Below are 18,448 nucleotides of genomic sequence, written 5' to 3'. Positions count from 1 at the left end.
GGCTGTAGCGCTGCCGGCAATGCCCCTGACATCTTTTTGGGGCTTTCTCTGCTTTTTTCCCTTCTCCCTCGCCCCCAGGCCCTGCCGTTTCATTCACCTCCTTGCGGCCGGCCGCCTGCAGCGGGCTCCCCAGGGCTCCCGCTGCGTTCCGGCCCCCTTCTCTCTGCCTCCAGTAGAAGCCCCGCCCCCTGGTGTAGAGCCCCCGCCCCCGAGTGTATAAGCCCCGCCCCCGGGGTGCAGAAGCCCCGCCCCCATGGTGTAGAAGCCCCGTCCCGGCGTGTAGAAGCCACGCCCCCGGGCGTAGAAGCCCCGCCCCCTCGCCGAGTGGCCCCGCCCCCGTGACGCGGCGCGGCGCGGCCATGAGGCTGACCCGCGGGGCCGTGCTGGCCCGCGCCAAGGCCGCCGCGCTCGATGGTGTCCGGCGGCTGAACTGCTGGTGGGGGGGGGACGGGGACAGGGACAGGGACAGACGGGGATGGGCTGGGGACGGGGACAGGGCTTGGGGACACGGCAGGAGATGGGGGTGGAGACAGGGACGGGGATGGGGACAGGCAGGGGGTGGGGATAGGGATGGGGATGGGGATGGAGACAGGGGTTGGGGACAGGGGATGGGGATAGGGGATGGGGACAGGCATGGGGACAGGCAGGGCTGGGTCGGGCAGGGCTGAGGACAGGGCAGGGGATGGGGACAGGGTAGTGGATGGGGTGGGGTGGGGATGGGGACAGGGGATGGGGACAGGGATGGGGATGGGGATGGACAGGCAGGGGATGGGGTTGGAAACTGGGCAGGGGATGGGGATGGGGCAGGGGATGGGGACAGGCAGTGGGTGGGGACAGACCAGGCTGGTGGGTGACACACACCCCTCAGGGTCCCAGATGGGACATGGTCGGGCATGGGGCAGGTTCGGGGCTGTCCCCCAGGTGAGGGGACAGCAGGGACGTGGTGGGGGCACAGCACAGGCCTGGGGCTGTCCCCCAGGTGAGGGGATGGTGGGCAGAGGGCTGATGCTGGGGCGGTGCGGTGACACCTGGCCCTCCCGTGACACCCCTCTCCTCCCACAGGGGCAGCCACCTCACCGATGTAAGTACCGCGCTGCTGGCCTCCAGCCTTCGGGGCTGGCACCCGCCCGCCCCAGCGAGCCCCCGCCTGTGCCCACATACCAGACAGCAGCCTGCACGCACACAAACCCTATCTGTAGGAAAGGGCTGCCCCGGTAAGAGGGACGGATCCGTCCTGGAGCCAGCACGGAGGTGCCAGCGCAGGAGAGCAGCGGGATGCTGGTGGGGCAGGGGGTGGAGGAGCTGCTGGATCCGCGCTGGCTCCGGCAGCAAATCCCTCTGGCGCTGCCTGGGTCGGATTGAAGCAAACCTGAATTCCTTCTCCTGCTCTTATCTCACTTGGGTGCAGTTAAAATCACTGTGTGTGTTTGTTTACTTCTCCCTGGGAGTGCCGCTTATTGCTTCTCTCTCTTCCTGCCCAGATCTCGATATGCCGGGATTTGCCCAACGTCGAGGTGATCTCCTTCAGGTGAATGCCAAATCGCCGGCCTTGGAGAGGGCGGAGGAGCTCACGTGCCTCGTGGGGCCGCGTCCTGGCCTTTGGTTCCTTACTGCCTCTGGGACTGTGTCCCCGAGCTGCTGGGCTGTCCTTGCCCCATTCCTCAAGTGTCAGAGATGTGGAAATGCTGATGTTTCAGCTCACTCCTCTGCACCTTTCCCCTTGCTACCTGAGAAAACAGTCCCTGTTTCGAGAGCAGTTCAAATGTCTCAGGATTTTTGCTCCCTAAGTCATACTGCAGGGTTTAGATGGGATTTTCAGGGCCTCCATGTGGGGCCAGTTTGCAGAAGGCTGGTTGAAATGCCTCTGGGATCTCACAAAGCTCATTTCTCCCATCCTTCATCTGTCCTGGGGGTCACGCAGAACCTCTGCTGTCTTCGAATTTACGTTTTTTGGCTTGGGAACCTTCAGTGTGTTCTCCTGGCCTGAGGAGCTGCTGGAGCAAAGGGTGTCAGTGTGACGGGTACCCGGGGGAACCAAAAGCTGTCACTGAGCAGAGAGCAGTGCCCGCTTTTTTAATTCTTTCCTCTGGTTACCGAGACAAAATGCTGCCTTTCTGCTCCCTGTGAAGCTCCTTAACGCTGCCCTTGCTTCTCTGGGAGGCTTCTCGGAGAAGCTGGTGCAGGAAAAGGGGCTGAAGAGCTGCCGTGTGGTGAGGGAGGGTGGGCTCCCCAGGGCGGGTGGGCTCCCCCCGCCCGCTCATCCCCTGCTCTCCCTGCAGCGTGAACGGCATCTCGGACCTCGAGCCCCTCAACCAGTGCCAGAACCTGAGCGAGCTCTACCTGAGGAAGAACAACATCGGGAGCCTCAACGAGCTCTTCTACCTCAAAAACCTGCCCCGGCTGAGGGTGCTGTGGCTGTCTGAAAACCCCTGCTGCGGGCCGGACCCCCACCGCTACAGGATGACGGTGCTGCGCAACCTCCCCAGCCTGCAGAAGCTCGATAACCAAGGTGGGTGTTGGCAGGGAAGCGAAGCTGGAGAGCAGGGACGTGCTGCTTCCCCGTGCTGCTTCCTCGTGCTGCTTCCCCGTGCTGCCTGTCCTTTGGCCCTTCCGTGCTGGCGAGGCTCAGCCAGGCGGAGGCTCCCCGGGAGCCATCGCTCCTGAGCTGTTTTCTCCCTTCTGTGCCCTGCAGCTCCAGAGTTAGCACTCTGGGACTGAAAGAGGCTCATTATAGCCGAGAATGTACTGCTAATTAGTGGTTTTTCCAGAGCTCTCTCCTTTGCTCTGGCCAAAGATGGATTCTGTAATTGGATCTGCGGTTACAGAAAAAGAGCTTTTCCACCTGCTGGCAGTAATTTGGTGGCTTTTGGAGCCTGCGAAGCATCTTTTGCATCCCTCCCTGATATCGTTCTCCTTTTGGGAGGTTGCTGACAGCCGCCAGTGTTCTCCTGTGTGGGTTTTCCTGCAGGAGAAGGGTGAAAGCAAAAGGCTAGTACAAAGGAGAGTTGTTGGGTGAAGCCCCCGTCGCGCAGCTCTGCAGCAGCAGCACATTCCTGGTCACGGGTGCCGTCTTCCTGGGCTGCTGGAGCTCGTTGCAGCAGGCTCTAGGCTGTTGTTTTGGCTTTTGCAGCCGTGACAGAGGAGGAACTGTCCCAGGCCCTGCTTGATGGGGAGGAGATCACGGCCCCGCCGGTCAGGAGGAGTGTGGGGAACGGCTGCCCCGAGTCCGCTGAGCCCAGTGCTGCTGAGTCCACAACGGAGACCGAGAGCGAGCTGCTGAACTTCAGCCTGGAGGAGACAAAGTGAGCTGCTGGGCCTCCCGGGCTGAGCTCCGGGGCGGGGTGAAAGGACCTTGCCAGCCGAGCCCGATACTCTGCGGCCAGGCCGGCAGCTGGCGCGGGTTCCTGTTGTTCCAGTCAGCGTGGTGGAGCCGTGCTGGGGTAGTGGCGCTTGTGGCTCTGGTTCTCCATCTGCAGAACCGGCTCTTCTGTAGCTGGCTGCTTACTATCGGCCGCAGGGATCCTCGCTGGTAGGTGAGCTCCTGTCCAGTCCTGCTCAGCTCCTCTGCAGCGTGCTCTGGTGCACGTCTGCCCGTGGCACATGTCGATGTGGTCAGTCCCAGCCAGCCTCAGGCATGAGGAGAGAGCAGCTTCCTGGTGGCGGCACGCCTGGTCTCATCTTCTGACCGTGAGGCTCGTACTCCAGGGGGGAATTTTGCTCGGGGTGCTGCGTTCTGCAGGCAGTGGCGGTGTGTGAATAGACATGCTCTGAGTCCTTCGGCTGGATACTCCCTGCATGGCTGCCTGTGATCACAGGGGACTGGCCTGCCAGAGTCAGGTTTTGCCATCTGGTCCTGGTAACATTTGCTCTTCCTCCCTTTTTCTTCAGCAAAATTCGAGAGCAGCTCGGTATGAAGCCTGTTCCCAGGGACAAATTTTCCTCCTTTTCACCTCGAGCGACGGACTGCAGCCGAAAGAAGAGAGTGAGTATCTTTAAAGACCCAAGTGCTTTTCATCCTTAAGACGCCATGCAGTGTTTTTGTTTTTTTTTCCACCAAATGCGGAGGAAGCCTGGCGGGGTTTGTACTCTCCATCTGTCTGCACATAAGCACACGTGTCCTTACATTGGGGCTGTGCTAAAAGCACGTACAAATCGGGCAGCTGGGGGACAGGAGGCTGCCGAATCCAGTGCTTAGGTGGTTCCTCAGCCCTCTCAGTGGTTTAGCCCCAGATGAACCTCGTGGATCTTGGCTGCCCAGCCGGGAATTGCTGCATGCTGGGCTCGGTGCCATCGCTTCAATTGGCACAGGAAGGCCAGAGCCAGATCTGGACCATGTTCTGCCTCGTTCCACTAGTTGTTGCCCGCAGTTTCATTCATTCATGTTTTAAGCTTCCTTTGCAGTACCATGAGTACTGCAGGCCTTGGCCTTTTTCCTCTTTTTTTTTCTCTTTTTTTTTTTTTTTTTTCTGGAAAAGAAAACATTAAACAAGGGGACTTGGCCACAGATTGCAGCTGGGGATGTTCAGGTTGGACGTTAGGAAAAACATTTTCCCTACAAGGTACGCAGGGAGGCTGTGGAATCTCCCTCTGGAGGTTTTCAAGACGTGGGTTGACAGAGCTGCTGCGCGGTGCTGGCAGCGGTCCCACCTTGGTTGGAGGTTGGGCTGGGGACCTTCAAAGGTTCCCTCCAGCTGCTGCTGTTGGGATTCTCTGCCTCAGAGCAGTGGGGACACATCCTTTCCCACTCCACACACATTCACACTGGAGAGGGAGGGCGACTGCTCAGCTGAACGTGCTTTTCCTTACCAGAGCCAGCTTGGAGGGTGCCCAGGAGGCAGAGGCATGTGGGCAGCTGGTGCAGGACTGGGTGGACGAGTCTGTCCTGCGTTCCTGTCAGCCTCCTCCCAGGCAGCCTCTGCCCCTCTCGGCCTCAGGGGGGGTTGGTTTGTCCCCGTAGGTGCAGGTGCCTGTTGCAAACTGCTGGCAGCAGTGGTGGTGGAGTTCCTAGAAGGAGCAGCCCTTGGAAGATCAAGTACCCCGTTCTCGGGGCTGGCGCTAACGTGCTTGTATAAAGCAGTGTCTGTCTCGTCCCGACAGAACAACGTGCTGAATGCCATCCTGCTTCTCACGAAGGAACTGGACGCGGAAGGTCTGGAGATCGTCCAGCAGACCGTGGGGAGAAGGCTGCAGGCCTTTCGGAAGAAGGAGCTGCAGGAGGAGTGATGGAGCCTGTTGCAAAGCTCCCTGGAGCGCTCTGAGCCGGGGAGCCTGCCCCAGCCCAGCAGCACCGCTCTGCCCACACATGCCTGGCTACAGCCAAAGCCTCAGCGCTTTCCCTGCGGACGGGGTGATGCTGGCTGCAAGGAAACTGCCCCTTTAGCTCTCCTGACATTGCCCCTGGCTGTGCACGTCGCGCTGGCAGGATCCAGCTCTCGGGAGCTTTCCTCTTTGCATAGCAGGCTCCATTAAATCACATCGCGTGTGGCTGGGGCCATTTAGTGGGAGCCGCAGGGGGATCAGCAAGCGAAACCCAGCAGAGCTGCAGACAGAGGTGCTGCTGTGCTCTGGGACTGAAGGCGTTGGCAAAGCCCACTGGCAGCCAGGAAGATCGCTGCTTTTAGGTTGTTCCCTGTTGGACCAACACGCAGCCGGTCACGGCACCAGCTTTGTGTGTAGCAGGCTCTGAAGGCAGCTTCTGCCACAAAGATTTGTTTGAATCTGTTGGGAAGAAGCTGCCTAAAAGAATCGTCAAGAACTGTTTGGTGCAGATGGTGAAGGTCAATGTCAAATTCTTCATTTATCTTAAACTCTGACTTTTTCTGGCCCTCGTTAGCACATCCAGCATCTGACTCGGCAATGAGGTGGCCCAAAGAAAACCTTGGCGCAGCCTGGGTGAAACAGCACATCCTGAATGCTCAGCTGTAGTTTCACCTCTGCGTGTCCCTGCAGGCATTAGAGCAGCTTAAGGAAACTTAACCTCGGAGCGAGATGCCCCTGTGCATTTTGTGGTTTGGGAGAAAAGCCAGGCGCTATTATCTGATTGCACAGGTATCCAGGGCGGTGTTAAGCTGAAAGATGAGTTTACTAAAATTTTACAGAGCTGTTACATACTGACTGAAACGTTGTGACATACCAAATAAAAGCTATTTTCCCTCTAGGACGCCTGAGTTGTGGCTGGGGCTCAGCAGCCATCGTGAGAACAACTGACTCTGGGCATTGCTCTGTTATGTCTGGGTCACGGCTCGCATTGTTAGCCGCGGGGCGGCTGGTGGCCCCTGCTCCCTCCCGCTCCACTGGACATGAAATGCTTCATGCAACCGCAGTGCTGCTCGAGAGCAGAGTAACTCCCTGCTGCCGAGCTGCTTTCCGGGGGTGCTGCTCGCAGCAGCAAGTGCACAGTGGCTGCAGGAAGCAAAAGAGATCAAGCAGCGCTCGGTGTGTTTCATGCAGAGGTGCAAAGCCTGCCGGGGCAGGACCCAGGCAGTGGGGACGTGGCCCTTGGTGGCCTCTCGTGCCTCTATTCCTGGTGTCAGCACAGGCCCCCGAGCCCCCCGTGCTGTGTCACGCTGGTGGGAGGGAGCGCTCCTCGGGGACACGGGCTGCTATGTGGCCTTGGTGTGAGGGGGCACAGCTTGTCCTCCGGGTGAGGACTGCTGATGCTTTCAACTCCTCGGATGACCTAGTTCTTGCCTGCTGCGTTAAACCCGGCTGCATTTAACCAGTTAGTGTGATTTATAATACACCAGACTTCCCTTGACAGCCAAGGCCCCAGAGACTTACCCGTCATCTCGTGTGCATCTTGCCCTTGTGCCGAGGTTAAGTCTTCTCCCAGGCTGCCCCAACAGCCTGCTCGGCGGCAGAAACCACTCCTGGTAGACACCCCCTGGCCTGGTGCCCCCCGTTTTGCCAGGAGGACAGCGGCCAGAGCAGGCATCATGGTTTGCCAGGGGGGCAGGGTGGCTGATGGAGCTGATGGAGCGAGGGTTTGCCATGGCCTGGGACTGCTCCACTGCAGCTCCTCCTCTCCCAGCTCACAGAAGCTGTGCTGCTAATCCCCACCAGCGCCACTGTCCCCGTGCACAGCTCCCCGCCTACGTGCCGGGCTTGTCATACTTGGCTGCTGCCACTGCTCCGGCCGCCAAGTGCCCCTGCTGCTCCCGAGCCCGCCGTCCCCCTGTCCCCTGGGGGACCTGGCCCCAGTAGGAGCTGTGCCTGGGGTCCCCGGAGCAGGTACAGCCCGGGAAAAGCCACGATGTTTCCTACATCAGCAAGTTCTGCTGTCTCTCTGCATGCTCAGCTCTGGCAGGGACAATGCACTAATCATCGTCTTTGTCCAGAGCTTAAAATAAGCACCGTGGCCAGCTAGGGGAAAACAGCGTTGCCCTTAAAATCAAAGGGGGCTCGCCACTGGGGACAACTCCACGGGACAGAAAACAACGCTGTGTCCAAACCCCAGGACCGTGACACATCCCCGTGCTGGTGATGTCCCATCGGCCTGGCCCCGGGAGGGATGAGTCCTGGGAAATTTGATGTCTGGCATCAGCTGAGCCCCAGTGCTGCGATCCAGGGCTGTGGCGCTTGGCAGCCACCCTGAGAAACTGCGTGAAAGCCACGCGTGTCACCCCGAGAAGTCAGCTTTGAACTTCCCTCGAAGGTGGGAGCCAAACCAAGGGGGAAGTGATTTTCCTCCAGGGTCGCGAGGTCGCCCCGCAGAGGGATGTTGACTTTGCACCCGCTGGAAGGACCCGCGCATGGGAGAGGCCGCCTGTGGTTCTGCTCTCCCAGGACCCCTGCTTGGGATGCACACACCATGGAAACCTCCCATCCCAGCGTTGATCCAGCTCTGGCACGTCGCCCGCAGCTCAGCTTTCTCACGCCCACTCCCCAGAAACCAGCCTCAGCATGGGACTGTCCCCTGATCCCAATGCCCACCCCATGGGGACCATCAACCCTGGTTCTCCCCATGGGGACGCAGCGCCCAGTGACCACACCATCAAGGCAGCTTTGGCTCCAGCGGTTTTTATCTCTAGATGCGAGCGACGCCGCAGCGGCACGAGGTGCGGCGGGGTCACGGAGCGGCGGTGAGATGATGGGAAACGGCCCCAGGGCCACACAGTGGTGGTGGTCACAGCCAAGCATCATGCAAGGTGGCCGGGGACAGGGGCTTGCTGAGACCTCTGCGTCGAAACAACTCCGGGGGGATGGGGCCGGGGGCTTCACCGGGCAGAGGAAGCCCCCAGGGCCACCCCCTGCCCGCTCCGGCACAGCGGTGCCTGCTCCTCCGCTCCCCTCCTGCGCCGAGCGCGCTCAGCTAAAAGCAGCACTTGGTTGGGGCGGTCAAGCCACGGAAGAAGGAATCAGGATAACCCCATCATTAAATAACAGCAATAAACTAGAAGAGGATGATTACGGGGCTGGGCTGCGCGGCCGGGCTCGAGGAAGCCTCCTTGCCCCCGCTCTGCGCAGGGCCCAGCCCTTGGACCAGTGATTTCAGGCAGGGTTTGGGGAGGTTGCGCTCGGGGACAGCCCCTAGAAGCCCTTCTCAATGCTGAGCGTGCGCCGGGTGACGTGCTCCATCTTCCCCGAGATGTACTCGGTCAGGCTGATCTGGTAGTTGGCCAGCATCTTCAGCATCAGCCGCAGGTTCAGCCACCACTGCTCCTGGGGCAGCCGGTGCCTACGAGAGGGGGACACGGCTCTCCAGTGGCCCCCGGGGACGGCAGCCCTCGCCACCAGCATCGGGAAGGTCCCCACGGACAGGGGACGGGGACTTACTCAAAATCCGTGACCTTCTTGAGCTCTGTCACGGGGCTGAAGGCCACCACCTTCTTCCTCAGCCCGATCACGCAGGCGGAGTCGGCCGAGTTGGCAAACACACGCCCTGGGGGGGACACGGCTGGCCGCGGTCACCTCGCCATGGGGACAGCAGCCGAGCTGCCCCATGCCACCGGTGTCCCCCCGACCCTTGGCTCACCCTTGCGGTAGACCTCCTGCAGCTTCTCCGACATCCACAGCACGGCCTTCACCCCCAGCTTGGTCCCATAGTTGCGGTCAAAGGGGGTTGGGGCCCCACCCTGGGTGCAAAGAAAACGCAGATGTCAAGCCCCCATGGCACGTGGCACAGTGCTGGTGGCCCTCCTGACCCCGTAGTACCTGCTGGAGGTGGCCCAGGACGTTGATCCTGCAGTCGAAGATCCCTTTGCCCTCGGAGGAGTAGAGGTTGTAGAGGAACTCGGTGGTGTAGTGCTCGTGACACTTCTCGTTGCTGGGGGAGCAGAGGGAAGGGGTGGGGGGGCCGCTCCTTCACTTGGCGTCCCCAAGGTGCCCCTGCGCCCCGGGGGACCCCCAACTCACCGCAGCACCAGCCCTCTCTGGATATCCGTCTTCATTTTGTCAGTCAAGTGCTCCACGTTGGCCTGCGAGACAAACCACCTGCACGTCCCAGGCCTCCTACATCCACCCCACGTCCCCCAGATCCCACCAGAGCTCCTCCGGAGCCCGCCCCATCCCCGTTTTCCTTCCATTTTTTCACCCCAATGATGCCGTCAGGAGCCCGGGGGCTGCTCACCTTCAGGTCGTGGATGGTGAAGGGGTCTTCGTACACGTAGGCGGCGTCGGCGCCCACCGCGATGCCGGTGACGGTGGACAGGTACCCGCAGTAGCCGCCCATGGTCTCCACGATGAAGACGCGGCGCTTGGTGCCCGACGCCGACTGCTTGATGCGGTCGCAGCTCTACCCCGGGACAAAATTGGGGATGGGGTCACACGGGCAAAGCTCACTGGGGGTGAGCGGGGGACCCCTCGCCGCTGCCCCTCACCTCCATGGCTGCGTTGACGGCCGTGTCCGAGCCCAGGCTGAAGTCGGTGCCGGGCACGTTGTTGCTGATGGTGGCGGGGATGACGCACATGATGATGCACAGCTCCTCGTACTGCCCGCGGGCTTCCACCAGCTGCAGCACCCCCTCGTACGCCTGCCACGGGCACAGCCCTCAGCAGGGTCCCAAACCGCCCCGTTGCCCGGGGCTGGTCCCATCCCTCCTCTGTGTCCCCACACAGAGGCGCAGGAGATGCCACCTCCCTCTGGTGACACTGAGGGGCACTTTCAGATCCCTGCCCTCCCCAGCCCGTGCAAAAGGCTCTCCCCGCACCTCGAACCCCCCGATGACCAGCAGAGCCTGGATGTTGAATTTCCGCACGTTCTCCACGATCTTTTCCATGCAGGTCTTGGGCAGAGTGCTGCGGAGGGGAAGGGTGGCGGGGTGAGGACCACGAGGTCCTCGAGAGGCCGGGTGACAGCGGTGCCCCCCCGGCGCTCACCACTTACCGCTTGGTGCCCAGCATGGACCCGCCGCGCCCCAGCCAGCCCGCCACGTCGTGCCAGCCCACCTCGCGGATCTGCAAGAAGCAGCGCCCGTTTTTGGGGCTGGGGACAGCCCGGCCACCCCTCTCACAAGCCCTTTGGGGCTTTCGGAGCCGGCGCGCTGACCTGTCCCTTGGCCAAGCCCTCGAAGCCGTCGTTCACCGCGTAGACGGTGTGGCCCTGGCAGATGCTGATGCGCACGGCCGAGCGGACGGCCGCGTTCATGCCGGCGGCGGGGGCACCCACGTTCAGGATGGCCAAGCTGAAGGGGCTCTGCGGGGACGGTGGTGGCACAATGGGGACAGCGGCTTGGCCACCACACGTGCCTGCCCCCCTCAAAAGCGGAGGTGACGATGGAGGGGACGTCCCACCACTCTCCCTTACCTTCTCCTGCGCTGGCTTCTGGTGTGCCAGCATCTTGTAGATGTTCCAGTTGTTTTCAAAGCTCCTGCGAGGACAACGATGGCTCGAGTGGAGAGCCCCCATCCCAGCGGGACCCTCTGGGGACACCTCCCGGCCCCCGGTGGTGGCCACCACCCTGCTCCTCACCTCCCACGGAGCTGGATCGCCTCATCAAACCTCTTCTCGTCCATGGCCTTCTGCACATCCTTCGTCTTGGGGGAGAGATGAGCGCCGTGACGCCCGTGCCTGGGGTGATGGGAGCAGGACGACCCCAACGCCCACCCCAACCTCCCGGGGACGGGAGGCAAATTCGGTGCCGCCAGGGGCTCCATGCCCCCGGGGACCCCCGGTGCCACCACGTACTCACCACCTGGACACACTCCATCAGGGGCAGCCGCACCGACTGGTTCCCCGACAGGCTCACCACGCAGGCGGGGGTGTCCGGGGTGGCCTCCAGCAGCGCCATCACCGCCTCCATCCCCATCTTGCTGCTCTGAAAAGGGTTTTGGGGCACGGGGTGGGGGGGACACCCATCGGGGCGTCACTCTGGGGCCACCCTCGCTGATGCCTGCACCTCGCTATGGGTGCGCACGGTTAGGAATCAAGCAGCGGGGCGTGCTTGATCATTTCCTATTTATGGTCGGAAAGCCACTGAATTATTTAAAAGTGGTGATTTCACAGCCAATTAAGGGAAATGGGGTGATTGCTCTGCCCAGCTGCGCCTAGGGGGACTGTATGAGCTCGATCCAAGCTGGCACATCCTTGTGATGGGGCAGGGTACCCACAAATCCCCCTTCTGCCGTGCTCCCAGCCCTTTTCCGAGCTCCCGGCCCCCTCCCGCAGCAGCTTTCCCCCTGCCCAGGACCCACCAGCACGCGGTCGAAGGCTGAGGGCGTCCCCCCGCGCTGCACGTGGCCCAGGACGGTGACCCGAGTGTCGAAGCCCAGGCGCTGCACCACCAGCTGCGGAGCGGAGAGGCCGTCAGGCCGGGCAGGATCCGGCCGCGGCCGGGGGAGCGGGTGGAGGCGGAGGGGGGGGGCCTTACGTCCTTCACGTAGTTGGAGGTGATGGGCTTGCCGTTGCGGTCGATGGCGCCCTCCGCGATGATGATGATGTTGAGCCGCGACCCTCGGCTGCGCGTCTGGCGTAGCGTGGGGAGGGGGAAGGAAAAAAAACACATTGGCAAAGTCAGCGTTATTTGGGTCTGTCCCCACACCCAGCACCCTTCCTGCGGTCCCTGGTGGGGGTCGCAGGGGATGGGTCCCCTCTCACCTCCCCGAGCCTCTCGCACATCATGTCCTCCCAGCCGTCCTCCGGAGGGGATTCGGGGATGAAGAGCCAGTCGGCCCCCGAGGCCAGCCCGGACACCAGTGCCAGGTACCTGCAGGGAGCGGCATTGGCACCCGCGTGTCCCCAGGGTCCCAAAACGCAGCAGTGGTGGCGCTGCCCCCCCGCCGTGCTCCTCACCCGCAGTGCCGGCCCATCACCTCCAGCACGAACGTCCGCTGGTGGCTGCAAGGAGAGCGAAGGGAGGAAGAGGAGGAGGAGGAGGAGGGAGGCTGGGCGTGCGCCCACGGGTGCTGGGGACGAGGGGCAGCACGTGCCGCTCACCTCTGCGCCGTGGTGGTGATGGCGTCGATCACCTCCATGATGCGGTGCAGCGCCGAGTCGGTGCCGATGGTCATGTCGGTGCCGCAGAAGTCGTTGTCGATGGAGCCCACCAGCCCCACGATGTTCAGCCGCCCGTTCGCCTTCGCCACCTCCTCGCTGATCTGCCCTGCTCCCCCCGATTCCCCGCAACACCGGGCTTTGAGCTCCGCAGCCTTTCCGACCTCCCGTCCCAGGGGATCCCCCTCTTCGCCCCCCTCGCCCCCACGCACCGTCCCGCAGCAGCTCGTCCAGCAGCCCGCCCCACTCGGCGCGGAAAATATCGGCCCCCGTCAGGCTGCCGTCGCCGCCGATGACGCACAGGTTGGTGATGCCGTGCTCCACCAGGTTGCGGGCGGCACGCAGGCGGCCCTCCCGCGTGGTGAAGGCTTTGCAGCGGGCGCTGCCGATGACCGTGCCGCCCTGCCGGGGATGTGGGGAGGGACACAGGGGACACGGGAGGGGGGGGGGGGGGGTGATGGCCCCCGGCTCCTCTGGTGGGTTAGGGTTAGGGTGAGGGGCGCCGGGCGAGGCTTACCAGCTGGATGATGTTGGAGACGCTGAGCCAGGTGGCTTGCTTGATGTTGTCACCTCCTTCCACCAGCCCCTCGTAGCCCTGTGGGGACGCGGAGGTGAGGTCCCCGAGCGCAGGACGAACGGGTGAATGAATGAAAATAGGGCCGGGCGGCTTTTGGGGGAGCAGGGGGTGGACAAACCTCGTAGATGAGGAAGACCTTGGCTCCCACGTAGATGCCCATGCGGGTGACGGCGCGGACGGCGGCGTTCATGCCTGCCGAGAGGAGATGTGACAGCGAGTGGCACGGGGGGGGCTCCACGGGGAGACCCCCTCCAGCCAGGAGGGGACCCTCGACAGTTCCATCGTGCTGGGGCATGGCTGTCCCCGTGTGTCCTGTGTCCCTCGTGTTCCCATGTTCTGTGTGTCCCATATCCCACGAGTCCCATGTCCTCATATCCTGTGTCCCCCATACCCTGTGCCCCTATATCCCATGTCCCCATGTCTCCTCTATCCTGTGTCCTCCGTATCCCATGCCCCGTGTCCCCCATGTCCCCGTGTCTCTCATATCCCTTGTCCCCCATGTCTCCATATTCTTTGTACCCCGTGTCCCCATATCCCGTGTCCCCATATCCCTTGTCCCCCATGTCCCATGTCCCTGTATCTCATGTCCCCATATCCCTTGTACCCTGTGTCCCATGTCCCCATATCTCATGTCCCCATATCCCATGTCCCCATACCACTTGTCCCCCATGTCCCAAGTCCCCAAATCCCTTGTACCCCATGTCCCATGTCCCCATATCTTGTGTCCCCCATGTCCTGTGTCCCCAAATCCCATGTCCCCCATGTCCCATGTCCCCATATCCCATGTCCCCACGTCCCCTGTCCCCGTATCCCTTGCCCCCCACGCCCCGTGCCCGCACCCCCCGTGTCCCCACGTCCCGTGTCCCCGTGGCGCGTCCCAGAGGCCCCCGCGGCACCGAGGACTCCGCACCCGCCGCATCCCCGCGGTCGGGGGGGGGGCTCGGCAGCGACCCCCGGCCTCTCCCCCTTCCTCCCCTCCTCCCCACCTTGCGCGTCGCCGCCGCTGGTGAGCACGGCGATGGCCATGCCGGCCCCCGCCATCCGCAGCCGCTCCAGCTCCGCCGCCGCCATCGCTGCGCTCCCGGCACCGGCGCCACCGCCGCCGCCGCCGCCCCGCCCCCGAGAGGCCACGCCCACGGGTGACCACGCCCATCCAATGTGGCCACGCCCCCCTCCCGGTGGCCACGCCCCCTGCTGGCGCCGTGCCGAGCCGTGCCGGGCCGGGCCGGGGGCATCGGGGGCGTAGGGGGCCGGGCTGGGTTGAGCCGAGCCGAGCCGTACCTGGCCGTGTCGTACCGGGCCGTGCCGTGTCGTGCCGTGTCGTAGCGAGCCGTGCCGGGCCGAGCCATGTCGTGCCGAGCCGTGCCGGGCCGTACTGTGTCGTGCCGAGCCGTTCCAAGCCGAGCCATGTCGTACCGAGCCGTGCTGAGCCGTACCGAGCCGTGCCGGGCCATACTGTGTCGTACCGAGCCGTGCTGTGTTGTACCGAGCCCTACCGAGCCCTACCGAGCCGTGCCGTGCCAACACCAGCCCGCCGTGCAGTCCCCGTGCCCGTACCGGGCCACTCTGCAGCTGTTACAAGAACCCTCCTTTCCCCCCAGTCCTTCCCAGTCCTTCCCAGTTCCCCCCAGTCCCTCCAACCCCCTCCCAGGCCCCCCGTGGCGCCCGGCAGGGAAGGGGTGCGGCTGTCCCGGGCTAAGGAAATGGGAGCGCCTTGGCCGGACTCCCACCATCGTCCTCCTCCTCCAGCTCCACCTCCCCGGCCCCGCTAAATTCCCTCACCGCCGCCGTCCCCACACATCCCATCCCTCCCATCCCATCCCGTCCCGTCCCGTCTCGTCATGCTGCTGCTGCTGCTGCTGCTCTGCGGGGCCCTGGGCTGCGGGGCACAAGGCACAGGTAAGGCCACCCAGGGCTATGCGGGGCACTGCCAAGCTGGCGGGCGAGCATTGGGCTTGGGGTCACCCTGCCACCGCCAGCCACGGTGACCCCGACGTCTCCCGGCAGCCCCGCTCGCCTTCACCATGCTGCAGTGGACGCGGGTGTCCAAGGGCAGCTCTGACTTCTGGGGCAACGCCACGCTGGGCGGGCGGCTCAGCCACCTCCTGGAGGGCCACAACGTCACCCAGGTGCTGCCGCTGGAGCCCCCGGCCACCTGGGAGCGGCGGCAGGAGACGGTGGGCAACTACCTGACCTACTTCGGCGAGCTGGTGCGGCTCTTCAGCAAGGAGAGGCCCATCAACTGTGAGTGCTGGGGCAAGGGGGGATGCCGACGGGGCCGTGATAACTCGGTGCGTGGAGGGCGGCTCGGCGCTGGGGGTGTTGAGGGTGGTTCTGGTCCCCTGCCCGTCCTCACGGCCTCCCTGCAGACACGCAGAGCCTGTGCTGCCGCCTGGGCTGCTGCCTCTTCCCCAACGGCACAGCTCACAGCTTCTACGAGATCACCCTCAACGGGACGGCCTTCCTCACCTTCCACGTCCCCACCGCCACCTGGGAGCGCCGCTGGCCCGGCAGGGACGCGGTGGCCTCCTTCGCCCAGCGGGAGCTGATGAAGTACCCGGAGACCACCCGGGACCTGCAGTATTTCCTCAACACCACCTGCGTGGACATCCTGCGGGCTCAGAGCCCTGAGACAGGTCCGTGCCGGGGACGACGGGGGTGGCTGGGGATCGTCCCCTGCTCCCGGGGGCTCGTCCCTTGAGAGCAGGGGCTTGGGGTGTCCTGCCCTTGTCACCTCCTCTCATCTCTTGCAGGAAAGCAGAGCAGCCGGTCGCACGCCCCGCTGGCGCTGGGTCTGAGCGTGGGGGTCTTGGCGGTGCTGGGCATGGCCGGGGGCATCTTCTTGTGCACGGGTGGCAGCTGCTAGCGGTGGCCACGGCTGTCCCACATCACCCCATGGAGGCAGGGGACCGACCCAGCGTCACCCCACGGAGGCAGGGGACAGATCTTGCGTGCCTCAAGCTCCTCGCTGGCGGGTCCCCCGGCTGGGATGTCCCTCCCCTGCCTTGGGGACAGTCCCCACGCTGTGTGCCGAGGCTTAACGCAACACCACGCTTGGCCGGGATGGAAAAAACGGGGAAGGGGAGCGGTGAAAAATCAGAGAAGAAAGCCAAGAAAGCATTCAAAGGCGCTCAAACCATCACTCGCCCCCATTCCGGTAGGGGAGGAATGGGGGAAGGAAAGGTGGCACACCTGGGCGAGGACCCACCGGTGGCCATCCACCTCCACGCACGACAGCCCTGCTTTGGTTTTGGTGCAATAAAACCCCTTCTGCCCACCTCCTTGTGCTGCCTTGTCTTGCTTTGGGGCCGGACTGTGCGTCCTGAGTTCGCTCGGCCTCGGGGGAGGCTCATGGGGCTTGCGCTGCCTGAACTCGTCGTGATCCCCGCGCCGCTTTGTTTTCACTGCAGCAGGGATTTTTCCCCGGGGCCAGCCAGCTCAATTTGTTTTTCTTTCCCTTATCTCCCTCTGGCACACCAAGGGGGACTGGAGGGACGCGGGCCGTTTTCCTGGGCAGGCTGAAGCATTCACTGCTGTCACCTACAGACTGCCCAGAGACGGGGACTGGGGATAGAAGGGGCTTTGGGGGGGATAAAGAGAAGGATTGTTGGTGAAGCACGTCCTTGTGTAAAAGCAGAGCTGCAAACACACAGCTTCTCGCGGGAGCAGGGAGTCAGGCAGGGGAAGGGGGAGATGGAAAACGAAACGGGAACGGGATGGGGGGATGACACAGCGGTGTCCACAGAGAGGGCTGAAGGAGGAGGTCTCCAAAAATCTCATCTGATCCACTGGAGCTGCCAGGTGGCCCTGGCCGCCCTCCACCCCGAGCGGCGTGCTCGGCCGTCCCGCTGCTCCCCACCCTTTAGGGGGCTCCTCGGCCAGAGCACGAGAGGCCCGAGCCTCCAAAGCGCTGACACCACGGCAGGCGAGCGTCAACACTCGGAGAACAGCCTCCAGCGGGGTGTGAGGGCCGTGTCCATGTCCCCACGGGCTCTGCTTTGGCACACGGGGCATCGCAGTATCCACTGCAGTGCCTTGAGCTGCACGTTTCTCCCAAGGGGTCGCGTGGCTCCTGCCAGGTCCTCGGCCAGGGGGCACCCAGGAAGGGCCCGGATCTGGGGCTGGGGGTGGAAGGACGGGGCTTGGTTTGCTTCTGAAACGCGTCGGCTTTGGGGCGGCTGGGGAAGTCTCCGCTTGAAGCAGCTCTGGGGAAGCCTTTTCCCATCTGCCAGGCCTCTGTGTGCTGCGCATGGCCGGGCGCTCCACAAAACATCCGAGGCTGCTGCTGCCACCCTGCCGTGTCCCCAGGATGGCTCCTGGCCATCCCCGGGCACCCAAAGCCAGCACCCCCCTGTCCCAGAGCCACCTCCCCGGCAGTGACCAGCACCCGCGCCCAACGCATGACACAGAGCGGAGGGAAAGGTTATCGCAGCAGCATCCGTGCCCCTCCCAGCCCCAAAATTCCTCTTTCCACCCCCAAACTGCCTCACCACAGGGTCACCGCCACTTGCCCCTGCACCAGCACGCCGGGGACGTGTGGCATGCCGGGTCACAGGCGGGGAAGGGCTGGCTGCAGCCAGCTCCCAGACACTGCTTAAATATTTACCATCGCTCTGGGAGCTGGTAGCCGCATCCAGGGCCCGTCCTTTCTAAAATCTGGCCATGCTCCCCTCGCGGGACGGGTGCCAGCCCTTCGCCGCACGCATCCAAGGGGCGAGCGCAGTTTGCTCCTTGCTTTATTTTCCCCACAGCCCCCCAGGGGCTTTCCCCAGCCCCCTGTGCGGCGTCTCCTTGAAAGCAAACACTAAAAGCAAACACTGCTGGTCCCCCCTCCCCACGAGGGTTTCTCTTTTTGTCTGCTGCGTGGTTTCCATCACTCAGGCTGCTATCACTGCTCAGTTGGAGATAAGGCGCCCAGCCTCGAGCTCTTTGTGGTGTTGCAGGGAATAAGGCGATGCCCACGGGGTAGGGGCAGGTTTCCCCTTCGCCTCCACGCTTACCCCACGGGTGCACATCTCCCCTTGACCCAGGGTCTAGCAGGGGGGTGCGGGAATTCTCCCTGCACACCGCGTCCCTCTTCCCACCCCGTCCCCAGATTCAGGTCCCCCTCGCCCCAGCTGAAGCTGCGGCACCTTCTGCTCGTCAGCAGGGCAGGAAGAAGGGCTTAGCCTCACAAACACCCCCACGCACGCAGAGCCTGCGCTGGTGTCATCAGCGCCGCTCGGGCCTCAGCGAGCTCCGTGCTCTGAGCTGTCCTCAGAGGTCACCCTGCGACAGCCCCGGCTGCTTTCGTGCGCGGAGTTTCCAGTTTTCAGCCATCCCTGTTAACCCTGCTCTTGCACCAGGGTGAATGTGTCTGCTATTAGCCAGTGCCTCCAGGGAGAGGGTGGTTTGCTGGTTTGCTGTTTGGTTTTTTTTGTTTGTTTGTTTTTTGGTAACGT

General features: G+C 63.3%; 3 protein-coding genes across 4 annotated transcripts; 2 read left to right on the top strand and 1 right to left on the bottom strand.

The window, feature by feature from the left end:
• Nucleotides 1–313: 313 nt before the first annotated feature.
• Nucleotides 314–6,148, top strand: CFAP410 (cilia and flagella associated protein 410). Its single transcript, XM_084291799.1, has 7 exons — nucleotides 314–436; nucleotides 1,063–1,081; nucleotides 1,482–1,528; nucleotides 2,280–2,509; nucleotides 3,131–3,302; nucleotides 3,889–3,982; nucleotides 5,098–6,148. The coding sequence occupies exons 1-7, from the start codon at nucleotides 360–362 to the stop codon at nucleotides 5,221–5,223; spliced, it is 765 nt and encodes a 254-aa protein (XP_084147925.1). The 5' UTR covers nucleotides 314–359; the 3' UTR covers nucleotides 5,224–6,148.
• A 1,865-nt stretch (nucleotides 6,149–8,013) lies between these two features.
• Nucleotides 8,014–14,553, bottom strand: PFKL (phosphofructokinase, liver type). 2 transcript variants are annotated; one of them, XM_084291888.1, is made up of 22 exons: nucleotides 14,289–14,553; nucleotides 13,126–13,199; nucleotides 12,948–13,025; nucleotides 12,643–12,832; nucleotides 12,374–12,539; nucleotides 12,230–12,274; nucleotides 12,035–12,143; nucleotides 11,808–11,903; nucleotides 11,632–11,724; nucleotides 11,130–11,255; nucleotides 10,910–10,974; nucleotides 10,745–10,808; nucleotides 10,487–10,633; nucleotides 10,325–10,395; nucleotides 10,149–10,236; nucleotides 9,819–9,971; nucleotides 9,569–9,733; nucleotides 9,355–9,416; nucleotides 9,154–9,265; nucleotides 8,975–9,074; nucleotides 8,776–8,881; nucleotides 8,014–8,677 (listed from the first exon to the last, which is right to left on the bottom strand). In XM_084291888.1, exons 2-22 carry the CDS (start codon nucleotides 13,195–13,197, stop codon nucleotides 8,530–8,532), a joined length of 2,256 nt encoding a protein of 751 aa, XP_084148014.1. In that variant the 5' UTR covers nucleotides 13,198–13,199; nucleotides 14,289–14,553; the 3' UTR covers nucleotides 8,014–8,529. The 2 variants fall into 2 exon arrangements, with proteins under 2 accessions (XP_084148014.1, XP_084148013.1); XM_084291887.1 differs by lacking the exon at nucleotides 14,289–14,553 and adding an exon at nucleotides 13,994–14,115.
• A 226-nt stretch (nucleotides 14,554–14,779) lies between these two features.
• Nucleotides 14,780–16,245, top strand: PROCR (protein C receptor). The gene is made up of 4 exons (XM_084291912.1): nucleotides 14,780–14,906; nucleotides 15,015–15,251; nucleotides 15,377–15,643; nucleotides 15,761–16,245. The coding sequence occupies exons 1-4, from the start codon at nucleotides 14,849–14,851 to the stop codon at nucleotides 15,871–15,873; spliced, it is 675 nt and encodes a 224-aa protein (XP_084148038.1). The 5' UTR covers nucleotides 14,780–14,848; the 3' UTR covers nucleotides 15,874–16,245.
• The last annotated feature ends 2,203 nt before the right edge of the window (nucleotides 16,246–18,448 follow it).

This window comes from Netta rufina (genome assembly GCF_964035555.1).
Source record: "Netta rufina genome assembly, chromosome: 9".
NCBI classification, from domain to species: domain Eukaryota; kingdom Metazoa; phylum Chordata; class Aves; order Anseriformes; family Anatidae; genus Netta; species Netta rufina.
This window is presented reverse-complemented; position numbering and strand designations above follow the sequence as displayed.

Excerpts from the sequence above, each read along its gene's own strand:
- CFAP410 (XM_084291799.1), top strand. The coding sequence starts at position 360 with ATGAGGCTGACCCGCGGGGCCGTGCTGGCCCGCGCCAAGGCCGCCGCG. Across the intron at positions 2,510-3,130 it reads GCAGAAGCTCGATAACCAAG|CCGTGACAGAGGAGGAACTG; the intron begins GTGGGTGTTGGC and ends TGGCTTTTGCAG. Across the intron at positions 3,983-5,097 it reads ACTGCAGCCGAAAGAAGAGA|AACAACGTGCTGAATGCCAT; the intron begins GTGAGTATCTTT and ends TCGTCCCGACAG.
- PFKL (XM_084291887.1), bottom strand. The coding sequence starts at position 14,078 with ATGGCGGCGGCGGAGCTGGAGCGGCTGCGGATGGCGGGGGCCGGCATG. Across the intron at positions 10,975-11,129 it reads TGATGGAGTGTGTCCAGGTG|ACGAAGGATGTGCAGAAGGC; the intron begins GTGAGTACGTGG and ends CTCTCCCCCAAG. Across the intron at positions 9,075-9,153 it reads TCCTGGGCCACCTCCAGCAG|GGTGGGGCCCCAACCCCCTT; the intron begins GTACTACGGGGT and ends CTTTGCACCCAG.
- PROCR (XM_084291912.1), top strand. The coding sequence starts at position 14,849 with ATGCTGCTGCTGCTGCTGCTGCTCTGCGGGGCCCTGGGCTGCGGGGCA. Across the intron at positions 14,907-15,014 it reads CTGCGGGGCACAAGGCACAG|CCCCGCTCGCCTTCACCATG; the intron begins GTAAGGCCACCC and ends GTCTCCCGGCAG. Across the intron at positions 15,644-15,760 it reads GGCTCAGAGCCCTGAGACAG|GAAAGCAGAGCAGCCGGTCG; the intron begins GTCCGTGCCGGG and ends CATCTCTTGCAG.